Source organism: Triturus cristatus, chromosome 7, assembly GCF_964204655.1.
Source record: "Triturus cristatus chromosome 7, aTriCri1.1, whole genome shotgun sequence".
In the NCBI taxonomy this organism is placed as follows: domain Eukaryota; kingdom Metazoa; phylum Chordata; class Amphibia; order Caudata; family Salamandridae; genus Triturus; species Triturus cristatus.
In genome coordinates, this window is record NC_140590.1 from 1,546,479,703 (window position 1) to 1,546,494,713 (window position 15,011).

Genomic DNA, 15,011 nt, shown 5'->3' on the forward strand with positions numbered 1-15,011 from the left:
TCCATATATTCCATTTCTTTAGTCACCTTACCAATTCCATTACTCGCAGCAGGAGATTATCCCAATCAACACCTTTGGAGAGGTAAAAGTCAAGCCAACTACTTATATCAAAGTTCCCTGTTTGTTTTGCATCTCTACAAGCAGTTGTGGGGGGGGGGGGGGGTGGTGGTGAAGTAGTTCCAAAAGTACACATATTGACAACATATTCTTGAGAGTTCACAATATCACCCTGCGTTTTCGAGTTATAGATTAGGTAGGCAGCCTTAGGCTCTCATTACGAGTGGACTGATTATGATATTTACAACTGGTATTACTGCATCTGCGATTATTGATGCTGTGATGTCGGACTTGGTATTGGCTTGGGATAACAAATTACTCCCCTTTAGGCCAATTAAAATTGGAAATAACATTAGGACATTGGTGTTACTGCGCCAACTTCCTCATTTAAAACCATAATTTCCTGCTTCTAGGGTTTGCACAAAAAATATTGTGGGAGAGGGAATAAACTGAAAAAACTTCAAAAAAACTAAATGAAAAAAAGGTTGTTACAAAAAAGGAGGGGCAAGGGGGCATCCTCCTGCTAAAGTAGAGAGGAGCATTTAAAGTGAGATGGGGATGCGGACAAGAGAGCAGTAAGAAATTTTTGTAATTCAGAGAAGGGTAGCGTTAAGGGGCAGGAGTCAAGAAAGGCTAGCGTTACAGGGCATTAAGGTTTTTTGGGGGCAAGGGACGGGTAGCATTAAGGGGTAGATAGGATTGTTTTATGGTTCATGGAAGTGTGCATAAAGAGGTATTAAAGGGCTTTTAGGGTAGAGTGAAGTATAGAATTAAATGTAGGGTATTTTTTGGGTTCAAGAAAGGGTAGCAATAAGGGGTAGTAGGTGATATTTAGGGTTCAGCGCAGGGTGGTTAATTGGTAGCAAGGAGGTTTCAGGTAAGGGTAACAATAAGGGGAAGTAAAAGATTTCTAGGTTCAAGAAAAGGTGATGTTTAGGGATTGGTAGGGATCAGGGATTGGTAGTGTTAAGGGGTAGTTGGGGACTTTTAGGGCCTAGGCAGGGGTAGCATAGGGGTTTTAGGGTTCATGTAAGTGTGTAAAGGGGTAGTAAGGGAGTTCTTTGGAGTCAGACGATGGTAGCTCTGTAGTAGTTTGGATTTTAAGGGTTCAGTGATGGGAAGGGTTAAGGGGTTATTAGAGCAGTTAGATAAATTAAAGAATGCATGTAAAAAACAATTTGTAAAATCTGACACATTTGGAATTGCCATAGAAAATAAATGAAGGAAACAAAATTGACACATTATTAGATCTACAATTTCAAGGCGCATTTAATATTATCTACATTTTACATACAACCACATTTAGCCGGTTGGATATGGCATTGGTAAAGTACACTATATTACTGCACCTGGGAATGCTAGGAGTGGTAATACCATACTACTTGTTATTCTGATGTGTCCGACAATGGGAGTTTTCTGCTCAATTGGGAATACCTGGCCATTGACAATGAGAGAATAAGTTCACATTTATTGGTTACCCCTTAAAGCTTTCCTCCGTCTGCAGAAATCTGGAATGGTTTAAAAACCTTGGTCTAATGAGACAAAACTGATATAGCACCACTGTTCAAAATTTAATGCTGCTACACGTGGAAATAGGGATGAATCTGTGGTATTATCTGCTCGGTATATTTCTTATTATCTAAAGAGCATTAAACGTGCTAACAAGATGTGGTGCTTAGAACAAAACCAAATCTGGTAATGCAGCATGCATATGGGTACTGAAGCTTCACATGGGTTTCAGGGTGATATAATGGTAGAGACTTGTGGGTTTTCACCTGACGCCTTGCAACTTGAACAATACACTATTGCCCCTGGAAGTCAGTGTGAAACCAGTCATAAGGCCATGCACACTACTTTAATTAAATTAACTGCAGTTCACATTATAATCAGTAAAAACGCATTGCAAATGTTCAGCCCATCTTCTAGCATAATAGTGCTGAAAAATACAATAAACTAAATGATTGGAAATCAGACTGTTTACAAAAGGTAGAGGGGTCACTAAAAAGCATTACAATAGCATTTTGGTTAACATTTCTATACGGGCTACTCAACAAAACGATAGGCCACAACGTTATTTTGTGACATAGTTTGATTCTGTTGATGTACATCTTCCATATAGAATTAATTAAACATTTACAAAGCACCAGTAGCATCGATGACAGTCTCAGTACACTGTGAATGTCACACAAGAAATAAGGGATAGCGAAAAGCACAAAGTCTGAATCCCACATCATTTGGGGCCCGATTAAGAGTGTGACGGTCTACGGACCGCCAGACTCATAGGGGCGCAGTGGTGACCGTCTCCCGACCGCCCTATTACAGTTTGTGCTGCTAGACCGCCACAGCCACAGCTCCCAGGGAACCGCCGCTCCCTGGCTGTGTTGCGGCAATCAGGAGGCCACAATATGCTTGGCAGGATCACCACGGTCCCGCCAAGCATATTACGAGTTTCCTCTCTGCCTGAGGTGTTATGAAGGTTCCTCCTCCATGAACACCGTGGCGGAGAGTAAACAAAGGGGGCCCTGCAGGGTCAGCTGTGCCTCCTCCGCATAGGTATGCATCCAGGAGGGCATAACATGTGCCCCCCTGTGTGCATGCACCCCAGTTTGGCGGGCCATGGACTTTTTAGTCCATGCCGTGCAGGAAAAACGCCAAAAACCAGCCCACCAGACAGGAGGAAACTCCTAATAAGGTTGATGGTCTGACCACGGCTTTGGTGGTGCAGGGGCAGGGCGGACCCGGCACCGCAGTCGGAATCAGACCCTAAGTGTGTTTATCGATAATGTCATTGGCATTTGGATACACTCAAATATTCAGATTATGGACTCTTTTTCAAATTTCAAAACTTTTGTGCTACTCCCCAAAACATGTGGACTTTAGTTCCTGAGTGCATTGCTTCACAAGATCTTCTGAGCTTATGTCCGTTTATGCCAAATGCAAATATTTGAAGAGGGTACAGGCTGAATAATTTCAGATAATAAATTATCTTCACACTCAATTGGTGTATATTTCTGTTTCGTTCACCCAGATTGTACAAAATATTTCAATTGCTTCTATTTTAGCTTTCAGAGTATTCAAATATAAAATCTGCTTTGTACTTCCCCCCCCAACCCCCCCCTATGCATTTCGGACTGGAATGTCCTTCATCAGGTGTGTGTTGTCTCCTGTGTTGACTGGATAAGTAGTGATTTCAGGTCTTGTGTAATGACACAGGAGATGAAGCTTAAAGGCAAGCAGTAAGAGAAACAGGAATACAGAATGGTTGCCACACCAGGCAGGTACAGACAAACTACTTTGTAGACACGAAATAAAAGATTAATCCAGAATGGATATATACCCCTGATGAAGGACGTTCCTGTCTGTTTAGGGCTCTCCTGTAACATAGCAAAGTTTGTGTTTGAAAGATCTGACGTGAAATAGAAGCAATGTAAATATTTTGTACAATCTGGATGAAATAAATAGAAATATGAAATAAATAGAAATATACACCAACGGAGCATGAGATTATTTCAATATCTAGAATTATTCGGAGGTTACCCTCTTGTGCACTGAGGGACTACAACCCAGATGTCTTGGGGAGTAACACAACAGTTTTGTAATGGTTGAAGTCTAGGGCACAGGATACATCACAGCGGCACACTCAAGAATGTACAAGAATTACTAAAAGCATGGAAAATATTTGATTAAGAGAGGAGTGCATTTCTGGAATCTTTATTATCTCTTTCAAATTTCACACACAGTACCCCAAAAGTGTGAGTATGAAAAGGTGAACAAATTCTGTTTTGACCAACCAAACCTACCTAGGTCACATATGACGTTAAAAAAAATCGAATGGCTTCCACATGGTGGACTGCTCTCTTCCATTCATTGCTTTATTTCTAAAGCTTGGCCTTTCAAATGGAGAACAAAGAAAATTACACCCGCTCCTAAAATGCTGTAAGTCCTTAATGAAAAAAGCAGTACGCTTTTGAACAGCCCTGTTAATTGCGATATGTGCAATAACTCTGTTACGAACTTATCAGAACTGGGAGTTTTGTGATACATACTGGTAGGTCAAACTTGCCGATATTTATTATTAGGAGAAAATGTTGTATATTTACCAGAACTTCAGTGAGCACGAACTCCGTGTGGTATTCCCCAAAACTTGTAATGGGCAATAGTTATTGCATCTGGTAAATTCAGAACCCCTCAGTGATGGTTTTTATCAGATGTGATCAAAATCGCAACCGATATGGGCTACCCCGCTAATGAAGACCTAAAGGTCAAAATCATAGTATTTTGCGACAGTGATTTGCATTCAAAGCACATTGTTGTTGTATTATTTTATCTAATTTAACTGTATACTTTCACATGGTTGAAATGATTGTTTGGCCAGGACCATGCCAGCCACAAAATGGGCACTATGAACTTAGATGCTAAGTCATCATTACAAGAAGTGTGGAGTGGTGGTACAGCATGGTTTTCAGTGGTATTACCACTCTGCATGATAACAAGTGTTACCCCATGTGATGTTACCAGGCAATATTAAGGTACCCAGTAATGTCAAACCCAGAATGACCACTTGCTTTTCCGGCAAAGGCCTGGAATCCAGTAAAAATATATAGTAAATCATCCAGTAACACTGGGTGCTGCATACTAGTCACCATTCTGGACCTCCTACCTGTAATCAGAAAATGGAGCGTTAATGGTGCCAGATAACGGTAATACTGAGGCCTGGCATTGCCATCTATTTAGCAGCCATATTTTGATGAGGCTCTAATAGCTGGAAATGAGGAAATATATCATACCTGTTATATATTCACCTAGACATCAGACTGAGAGGTCGGTCTCTGACTACTTGAATTTTTGGCCTAAAGACTGTTTAGAATGTTCTAATTCACCTTCTCCTGTGAGAGCAGAAGCATAACGTACTTTGACACCTACCGTGGGGTCCTGAAACCCTCTAGAAGTGCAGGGTTGCTTTCAACACGATGCTCACCTTTCCACTTGATGGAGCGCTGCGTTTCAATTCGGTTATTCAGTGTAAACTCCTTTTCTACCAGCAGCAAACCCTTTTCCCAATTTATTATATTTCCTATGTGGACTTACTTGGAGAATTAAAGGATTTTAATGCTTTCAAATGGAGTCTTGAAATGTTCATTAGTTGTTTCTTGTGTTCACTTCAGAAACCTACTAAATAACTGAAACACAGACCTTTATGCGAATATTTTCAAATTTAGCAGGAACAGTTCCATCTGCTGGTCTTGTATCCCTAAAACGCGGGTTCCAGAAGTAAATGTCAGGTCCATTTGTTATTTGATGCGTTGGAGGAGAAGCAATAAAAAGTTATAGAATCAATTTAGCAAAGTTTAAACTGCATATTGGCTTAAACTTGTGTATTGAGTTCTACCACAACCACTGTAATCAATGTTGAAGTAAAGCTTCCCATACCTGAGCTCACCTGTAATGGGAAATTTAGTACACAATTGCCTCCTGTCCCCACCATCCCTTTCTCCTTCTTTGGCTCAGGAGCCCTCCAACATTCCTCTAAGATGTATTTTGGGATCCTACCAAATTTTACCCTCAGTCTGTAGCTACAAGTAGCATCCCTGTGCATTAGAGTTGGTATGCCTAGAATTCTTCCATTAGCATGTTGCAACATGATGGGGTAGGGACGTTTGGGAACCCTGGAATGCAAGATATCAAGGATAACTAGGAGAAGGACACTACAAAGGTTGTGTCAAAATGCATGAATGAAAAAAAACCACAGAGGGATATGGGGATTATTACGGAAAGAAAGGTAATGTGAAATATTCGTGTCTCAAAGCTAAATTGTTTAATATGTGCAGGTTACCTCTGTAATCAATTAAAGTAAGTTAACTTGTGGAACATGCAACCTTTTAGCCATAAAACTCACAATTGGAAGGTACATTGCTCCTCATGAATTCTAGGAAAATTGTCTTCCTATAATGCAACGCTAGTTGAGGACATCACTGTAATACAGGTCAGAGAATTCATAAATGTGCTGCAGGAATTTTGAAACCTGCAGATAATCGGATAAATTCCTACATGTTGGCTACATTTAATTCTAAGTATGATTGGTCAAATGACATCATAAAGGTAGGAGGTAGGCGTTCTCAACGTCAAAGAAGATTTAGCTGTTCTTTTTTCATATGATTTTGTATCAACATATCCCATTTTATTATTCCACTCCATACTTCATACATTTTAAAAGGATTATAAACCGATTAATCGACAGATGGCACTGTCAATATTTTAAGAAACTAGCTACATGATTCTGGTGCACCTCCCTTTGAATAAGTCATCAAGCTTTCTGTGTCATTCATTTTACAACATTGGAACATTAATTAATAATATTTTGTTTCTATCATGGTTCTGCGAGGACCCTTTAAGGCCCCGCACCTTAACCACACTGGTGCATAATCAGATGTTTAGATCACTGTTGTTTCACCAGACAAGTAGGTACTTTTAGGATACTGGTTTGACATGCTCCACGTCTATGAGAGCAATTACCTGCCTTCTTCATAGTTGATCTAGTTCCACTACATTTTGGTTTCATCTTAAACCTTGTTCAAATTTAGAGAATGGTCTTCAACACCCTACACATATCAACAAACATTGGCAGTACTCTTTTTAAAGGTAAACATTTTTTATGCAGATAATGCACCTTATGAATAGGCCACAAGAGTATCCTACAGATTTTCAAGTCTTGGTTAATTTAAAAAAAACAAAAAAACTTTGTGAGTGGGATCAAATCTAGGCTGAGCTGCACATGAGTCCAGGAAATCACAGTCCAAAATCATCTGTGATCTCAGATCCTAATCATAGCTAACTCATCTATTTCAGACAACCTCATGAAGATAGAAACGAGTTTATTGATTTGTTCACATTCTTTTAATGGAAGTTGTCAATAGTTGTAGGTTGATTTTAATGATAATAAATTGTGCAACTTAAGTACTAACTAGTTTAGTTTCTGTTATAGAGATAGACTGGTAAATCTTCATGTATGGAACATCAGCACTGATCCCTCCTGTGCATTGTGGAACCAGCATCTACACTTCAGCTCCTGCACCCCTAGGCCTAAAGGACAATGGAGAACCAATCAACTAAGGTGATAGAATAATTTGCATTTGATACTGAGACCGAGTATTACTATGAAAAGATAAGAGAGCTTTATTTTTATAATAGGGACTCATTTCTGAAATTGCCTTAAAGTAGACAACTAAACTGATATTAGGAATGGTTGAAGATATCAAATTTTGCTCACTCTTGACTAAAATGATTTTTTTTTTAAATGTTGCCAAATTCATGAACTTTAGGAAATTTATGAAATTTAAAAATTGGTGTAAAAAACATTTCACATAGGTTTTCTTGAGGGAAAAACAATGCAGTAACCTGCAAGTATTTGCTGGTATATTGTCCTGCTAACATATTTCTTGCAGGTAACCTCACTCTCATAGTTATGCACAGTACTCAAACTTCGCAGTTCCATGATCAATGTTAAGAACTTCACGACAAAATTGTAATTTTGCAGATCCTAGGATGTCGTATAATCTAGAATCGGAACACACAATACAGCGATAACGTTTTGCTACATAGACGGTCTTATAAATTGCGTAGGTTATATTTTAACTGAGGTAGAGTCCACAGGCATGGTGAAACAATACAAAAATACTGTTCAGCAGGAAAGATCTGTCAGCGTCAAATGCTGCACTCCATTTCCTGTTTTTTCTAACTCCGTTTTAAAATGATGTGATGCCAGAAGGTTTTAAATCTTAGGGTTGAAGCTGGAAGAGCCTGAGATGTTTCTGTTCACTTCTTCCAATTGTGCTTAGAAGGCGGTGTCGAGAATCATTCCATAAGCTTCATACAATCTATTAAGAAGTTCCTTCTTTTCTTTCTCGGGGAGGAAGCAGGATCGGGCTGCATTAATATTCTGCAAAAAAAGTTGAAATGTTAATATTATGTTAAATCTGGAATAGGTACCATACATAGAACAACAATATCAATGTAGGCACTCATAATAGCAATAATAAACAACATCAAAAATCCTCTGCAGCCCTAAACTACATATGTTCCTGTTACTGGAAGTGTGTATATGCCCTTTTTATTCAATGGTGATCTTCACTATTCCTAGATCATCTCTTTACCATCATAGTCTTTCCCCCAAAATTGATTGGTACTTTAGAAACAAACACCCCAGTGAAAACCCATCTGACATTGCTGCCTTGTGAGTCCCAGGACCTGGCGTGTGTAACAACCGTAATATCCTCCACTTGATTCTCCTAACTGTACCAAAGCTACCAGATCAACAGAAGGGCAGGTCACTTAGAGCTGCTGACGGGGCATAAGTATTGTGATGAGGACCAGTTGGATTAAAAGTCATGCTTCTGCTCTGTACCAGGTCTTACAGCTTAGAAATGCCAATAAAGACTAGCATTAGGATAGGCTTTTTTAACAGTTAAATGCACTGATCATCAAGCAACTGCAACACCCAGCGATATTTAATATCAGCTGATGTAAGTTCACTCAGTTCTCATATACAAATAAAACGCAATACCTCGGTCTCACGGCTGAAGGATTGTGTCCGCAACAGCCACCTATAATGATGTGCAACATGGATTTTTTTAATGTTAGAGTGGTGGACCCCGAAGCTGGGGAACCCGGATCGAGTCTGGCAGGGACACGAACCATGTGATTCTTGGCAAATCGCATAATCTCCCCGTGCCTAACAACAACAAAAAAACCTATGGGGCTTATTTACAGGCCCCTTTTTGCCGCCAGTGCGTCACTTTTAATATAGGAAGAAGTGCTCTTCCTCTTCACCCCAAGATTAAAGACTGTATTTTCGGGGTTGAAAGGAGCTGGATCAGTTTCTGGTTCCTGGATTCCTGCAAAAATGCTATGCTTTGGAGGAGGTGGATGTTCTTCCTCCAGCCATTAAAATGGACTCGGTCTTTCCTCCTATGATTGGCTGGTTATCCTTGAACCCTGATGACTGTTCTACAGCGCATCCTGTGGATAAAAAAGTGAACTCTGGCTTGAAGCGATGTTTAGGGGCTATGAATCTGGTGTTGCGGGCAGCATCCTATGTGGTTCTCGTGTCCTTGGTCAAGGATTTTGACTGTGGCCGAAGAGATGCAGGAGGCAACAATCTAAACTACTGACTGACGTTTCTCAGAATATCATCAAAGCTGCATCTGTAGCCTCCAGCCCCATAGTGATGGCCTGGGAGGAATTTGTGGCTGTGGGATTGAAAGATTGACCTCTCATGATAAGCCTTTTTCCAGAAGCTCCCATTTGAGGGTCACAAGCTCTTAGAGGATTGGCTGGATGACATGATGTGGACATCTTTCAACGTTAAGAAACATTCCTGGTCCTATCAGTTGTCATCTGGTGAGAATTTTAAGTCCTGGATTCGAGAGACCAGGGACTATCTGAGAAGGACTCCGAGTCTTATTCTGCATAACGTTGCAGGTAACAACTGCGTAAACCTGGAAAGGCACTAGACTGGTCCGGCAAGGCCATCCAAACCGCATTCCTGACTAGTCCAGCACTCTTGCCTTGGACAAAGTGGGAGTAAGGCTCATGGAATTTGTCCATATTTGGGATGCCTCTCACAGGTTCTGTTCATTGTTTAGAATGGGCACACTATAGACTTTGTCTCTCTGCCTCCTGACTTTGGGTGCAGCCGTACTCCCGTCCCCAAGAACCCTGTGAAGAGGAAGGTTTTGTGGGGCAGCGTCTTGGCCTTACTGTTCAAAAATTCAATTGTTCCAGTCGCTCCAGACAAAGGGGGTCAGGGTTTGGACGGTGCTCTATTTCAAGAGGCTCAATTGATGGAACGGAATTGTTCATTTTTGCATGATTACACTGCAAAGCATCATTCTACTAGTTCCTGTATAAGACTTTCTGGCAACCATTGATTTGCAGGATGCATACTTAGACGTTCCTACCCAGCAAGTCTATCCCCGCCTTCTCTTATTTGAGATGGGCGGAATCCCACTTTGTGTTCTCCCATTCGCGTTGAAATCCACCCCACGGGTTTTTACTAAGGTTCTGACTCCATTGATGGGGATTCTTCATCAGCAGGGTGTATGTGTGCAGCCCTATCTCAATGAATTTCTTATGTTGGCCAAGTTTGACCCTCAACTGGCAGCATATGTCATCTGGTGGTCCGCCTTGGACATCTCACGGATTCCTCATAAACTCTGCGAAGTCTCAGTTGCTCCCGGAGCAGGATCAGGTGTTTAAAGGGGACAGATTCCACACAGACCTGGGGGTGGTTCAGACAGCAGGGTGCAGAAGATTCAGTCTCATGTTCTCCATCTTCTGATGGCTTCCTCTCCCAGAGGTTTAGATTGGATGAGAGTTTGAGGTGGACTTCACAGCCACTGTGTTTTTGATTCCATGGGCTCGGTTCCACTAAAACAAGGTGGTTTGCTTTCTCCTTCACTGGGATCCTACCTCGCTGGATATGTCCCTCCTAGTCCTGGTGTCAGAGACCATGAGACAGGCTTAGTGGTTGGACCCCTTGCATCTCTTGAAGGGGGTTTCTTTGTGTCCTCCCCCACCCCCCCCATTGGTCACTTCGGATGCAAGCAGGAAGGGGGTGGGATGCCTGGGTGTCTTCTCATCGGGTACAGGGTCCTTAGACTTCCACTCCCAGCATTTAGTGTGCCAACTGGAGGGAGCTTGAGGCGGTCTGTTTGGCTCTTCTGGCCTTTTCTCTGTTAATTCTACACCAGGCTATTTTAATCCGGACCGACAAACCCACGGCAAAATCTTATCTCCTCTGCCAGGGGTAGACGAGGGCTATGTGCCTGTTGGCTATTTCAGATCACATCTTTTCTTGCTGCCAGAACGGTCTCCTTTCTCTGATGGCGGTTTATATTCAGGGTCTCCTGAACACTCGTGTGGACCTGTTGAGCAGGGTGATTCCTTTCTCCCTCGACTTTTGTCTCTGTCCCCTGTTGTTCAATCAGATCTGTCGGAGGTCGGGATGTCCATGGTGAACCTTTTTGCGTCTTCCCTTCACACTCCTCTACCCCGCTTTTGCTACAGGATGAGGGAGTCTACAGCTTAAGGGATAGATGCTCTGCCCCGTCCTTGGATGGCGGGTCTTCTGTTCCTCCTTTTCCTTTAATCCAGAGTTTTCTGATCAGGATGAGCTCAGGTAATTCTGGTGGAAATGAGGAAGGGCCCAGAGTGGCTATTACTCACTGTTCCTTCTCCTCCGGTCTTTCCCATTCTCCAGGAGTCACTTGTTTGTCTCAAATTGACGGTCTGGAGACTAAGCGGGCAGGTTTGATTTCTCAGTCAGGGTTGCTCGGTCGCTAGGAGGCCGTCCCCTAGGGCTTCCTATGCCCATCTCTGGGTATCCTTTGGGAAATGGTATGGAAAACAGCAGTTGTTGCCTCTTTCTGCTTCTCTTCCTTTGGCGTTGCAATTTCTGCAAGAAGTGTTTTTCCTGCGCCTTCATCCTTAGACTTTGAAGTTGCAATGGGCAGATACTTGGGTGTTTTGGGCTCCTGGGGGTACTTTTGAAGACCCTCACGGTCTGGTGCCTATGGTAATCAAAGGGGTTTCTAATCTTTGCCCTAGAGTATCTCTGGTTTCTCCGGCCTGGGATCTTTCTGTGATTGTGCGGGCCTTGCATTATCCCTCCTTTTTGAACCTCTCCATTCCCTTACTATCTGGATTCTCACATTGAAGGTGTTCTTTCTGGTGGCCATTTCCTCCTCAAGGAGGTTGAGGAAACTGGGTGCGCTTTCTTGTAGGGCTCTGTTCCTGAGGATCTTTGAGGATTGAGTGGTTTTGCGCCTAGGGCCTGGTTTTATTCCCAAGGTGAACTCTTCCCTTCATGCCCAACAGGAGGTTATTTTGCCTGTTTTCTGTCCAGACCCTCAGTCTCCTGAGGAAGTTAGTATGCATTTTCTGGACATCCGGAGAGCTTTTCTGGTTTATCTAGAGAGGGGGGAAGGCCTTCAGGCAGGACTCCTCTTTATTTGTCATTATCGGACCTGCCCGGAAGGGTCAGAAACCTGCCACCCAAACTTAGAGCAGATGGCTTCATTGTCTGATTGCTATGGCCAATTCCAAGTTGGGCGTTCTTTCCTATTTTGGGGTTCAGATCAATGCGAGGTCAAACTTGCCTTGCTGAGTGTCGGGGAGTGTCTTTTGTATGAAATTTGCACTATGAGCGCTCCCCTCTACCTTTATCAAACATTACCGGATCGTTCAGGGTTCTGCTGTTAAGGATCTTTTTGTGTCCAGGATTCTGTTTGGGGTGCTGTAACCATAATTACTTTTTCTTATTGTTTCTGCAATCTGCTCAGTTGTCCTGGCTTTTCTTTGGCTTGGATACTTCTCATATAGTGAAGGATCTAAGCGTGTGGGGCAAGGAGGAAATGCTTCGATTACTTAGCGGTTATTGTATTACTCAAAGTTATTCTCTAGTTTCGATTCCTACCTCCTTCCCAGCCTTGTGGGTCCAGGCCAATTGTGTTTTATGGGGCTTGTTGAAGAAACCGGAAGTAAGGGGGGGACTTTTATGCTTTGCAAAGGGTCGGGAGAAGCAGGGAGGCCTCATATGGTGAGGACTCTAAGCGAGAGAAGGCCTTGGAGTAATGCAATTACCGGTAAGTAATCAAAGCATTACAGTGCACTGTTTGTATTGCAAAAAAGGGGATGATTGGAAGTTATTCGTGAAGCTGTCAAGTTTCTAGATGCTTTCCTATGAAATGTGCCTTCTAAGAAAATACAGCAAGATATGCAACACTTTCTATTACTTAAAAATACACTTAGACTTTGACAGTAAGATGGCAGGTTTATTCAGCAGGTAAAGACGCTGTTCCAACATGACGATTGTTTCCCTTGGGCTCACAGATGCCTTGGCATTTTAAGCAACGTGACAAAGACTGAATTTCTTGCAAGGTATCCCTTTAGATTAACTTTTCTCAGATTCTGAATTATGACCTATTCTCAGGTTGATGTTAGCTAACATTTTTTCGGGTAGCATGATTTGGAATTGTGCAAATGTGGTTTACGTCTACATGTTTATAATTCATAAAACGCATTTATTTGACACATTCTTCAGTATTTTTGATTAATATTTTGTTTTTGCCATTGTTATATAAATATATGATCGATGTCCTCCTGAAGAAGGGATAGTTTGGTCTTGTTAGATTGAAAGAGATGTAATTTTCTCTTAATTGAGTGCATCACTAATTCAGTTCAGCTTTATGAAGACTGGAGTGGTAAACAGCTTGTAAATACATCGATCGGTTGATATTCCTTTGAAACATCGATTGCACAGTCTTTTGTTGTAGTTAGTTTTCTTAACAATTTTGAGAGTTCTGTCGAAATTATTTATCGTAATTTTCTAATTTTGGGGTGGTAAACGGCAGTTGCTCTTAATTGTGCTCGTTTAACCTCAAAATGTTAACAGTGAGAGTGTAACTGGTTTTAATTAATTTTAGCAGGTTTATTTAAAAGTTGCATACCAATAATGTTTTGGGGGCTTATGAAGAGTATCGGGGATTCTCCTGTGCTATGTGTATTCACTTTAGTGAGGCATCAAATGGGTCCTCGCAATAAACTTGAGTTCCTAAGGTGTAGGGGATGTTCTTTCAGACATTACAAGTGAACAAACCATATAATTTTTATCTAAAACTTGAGATAACGATTCCACAATTGAAAGAAAGGTTTTTACTTACCCATTCTTATCAGAGTAGTTGCAAAAAAAATCAGGAATGTCTTTTGGTATATACTGCTTAAACAGCATAGATTCACATACATAATGGTGTTTGTGGAAGGCATGGGCACCTGAAAAGGTTCTAGCTCATCTGACTAATCAGGAATAGCGGTTTGAATGTGTAGTGGCATTGGTTGATGGTTTCATTTGGTAAGAAGTTTGTGTTTCCAATGAAAAGTGGAGACAGATTCAATAAAGTCAAAACCCTGTAAAGCCTTGGTCTACCATAGGGGTGACTAACGTGTAAGAAAAGGGAAGGTTAGGGCCTGGCATGTGGGTGCACTTGCCAAGTCGACGTGGCAGTACTAGACTGCACACAGGCTCTGCAATGGCAGGCCAGAATAATATTTGACAGGCCGCTTCTGTGGATGGCACAATCAGTGCTGCAGCCCACTATCAGCATTTGATTTACAGGCCCTGGGCACACACTGTACTAGGGTCTGACTGGTAAAACAAATATGCCAATGATGGGATCACTAATCCATAGCAACAATTTACAGGGAGAGCATGTGCACTTATCAGCACTGGTAAAGTGCCCAGAGTCATAAAACCAACAGAAACAGAAAAGCAAAAAGTCTGGGGATAAACCCGCTGAAAAAGCCAGGTCTAACAGCGTTGGTGAGAATTATAAGTATTCTGAACATTTGTGAAATTGGGCTATTTTAATGTGATTCTGTTATCTTTGGTGAAATTTGAATTATGATGAATGAGGGATCAGAGTATAGATTGTAGGTTCTATAGAAGGAAAAACTGTTTCACTTTTATCAATTCTTGCCTCACTATTTCTGATGCACGACTCACAAAGGAGGAAGGGGTTCTTTCACTTTTGGGGTTTTATAGGATAAACTACACTGGACTGTATCTTATGAGGATCTCCACAAAAATGACACATAACGTGACCAGCAATCTAGTCTTCCAAGGTATTTCTGAAGTTATTAGTTTATCCTGTTCATTTTATTTCCGAAATCTTACTTGTATACAACCATGTTCCCTAAGCCACTGAACCAGTTACCCATACTAAAGTAAGGGATGAAGAAAGTTAGGGAAAAAACAATTTTTCTGAAGAGAGCACAGCTTACATGTGGACACCTTAGTCAGTAAACAATCCACATCATTATCCTTGCAGCTATGGGGCCTTTATCAATGTCCATGGTAGACTCGGAGTCCATAGCCTTTTCTCCCACAATTTTTACACATG

The 15,011-nt window shown here is 41.6% G+C and overlaps 1 protein-coding gene across 1 annotated transcript in view; it reads right to left on the minus strand.

Annotated features, from left to right (window-relative positions):
- Positions 1–5,852: 5,852 nt before the first annotated feature.
- Positions 5,853–15,011, minus strand: part of ADA (adenosine deaminase) — a 266,233-nt gene continuing 257,074 nt past the window's right edge. The window contains exon 11 of the mRNA XM_085619334.1: positions 5,853–7,993. Coding sequence (XP_085475460.1) covers positions 7,889–7,993 — 105 coding nt within the window. The 3' untranslated portion in view covers positions 5,853–7,888. The remainder of the gene's footprint in view (positions 7,994–15,011) is intronic.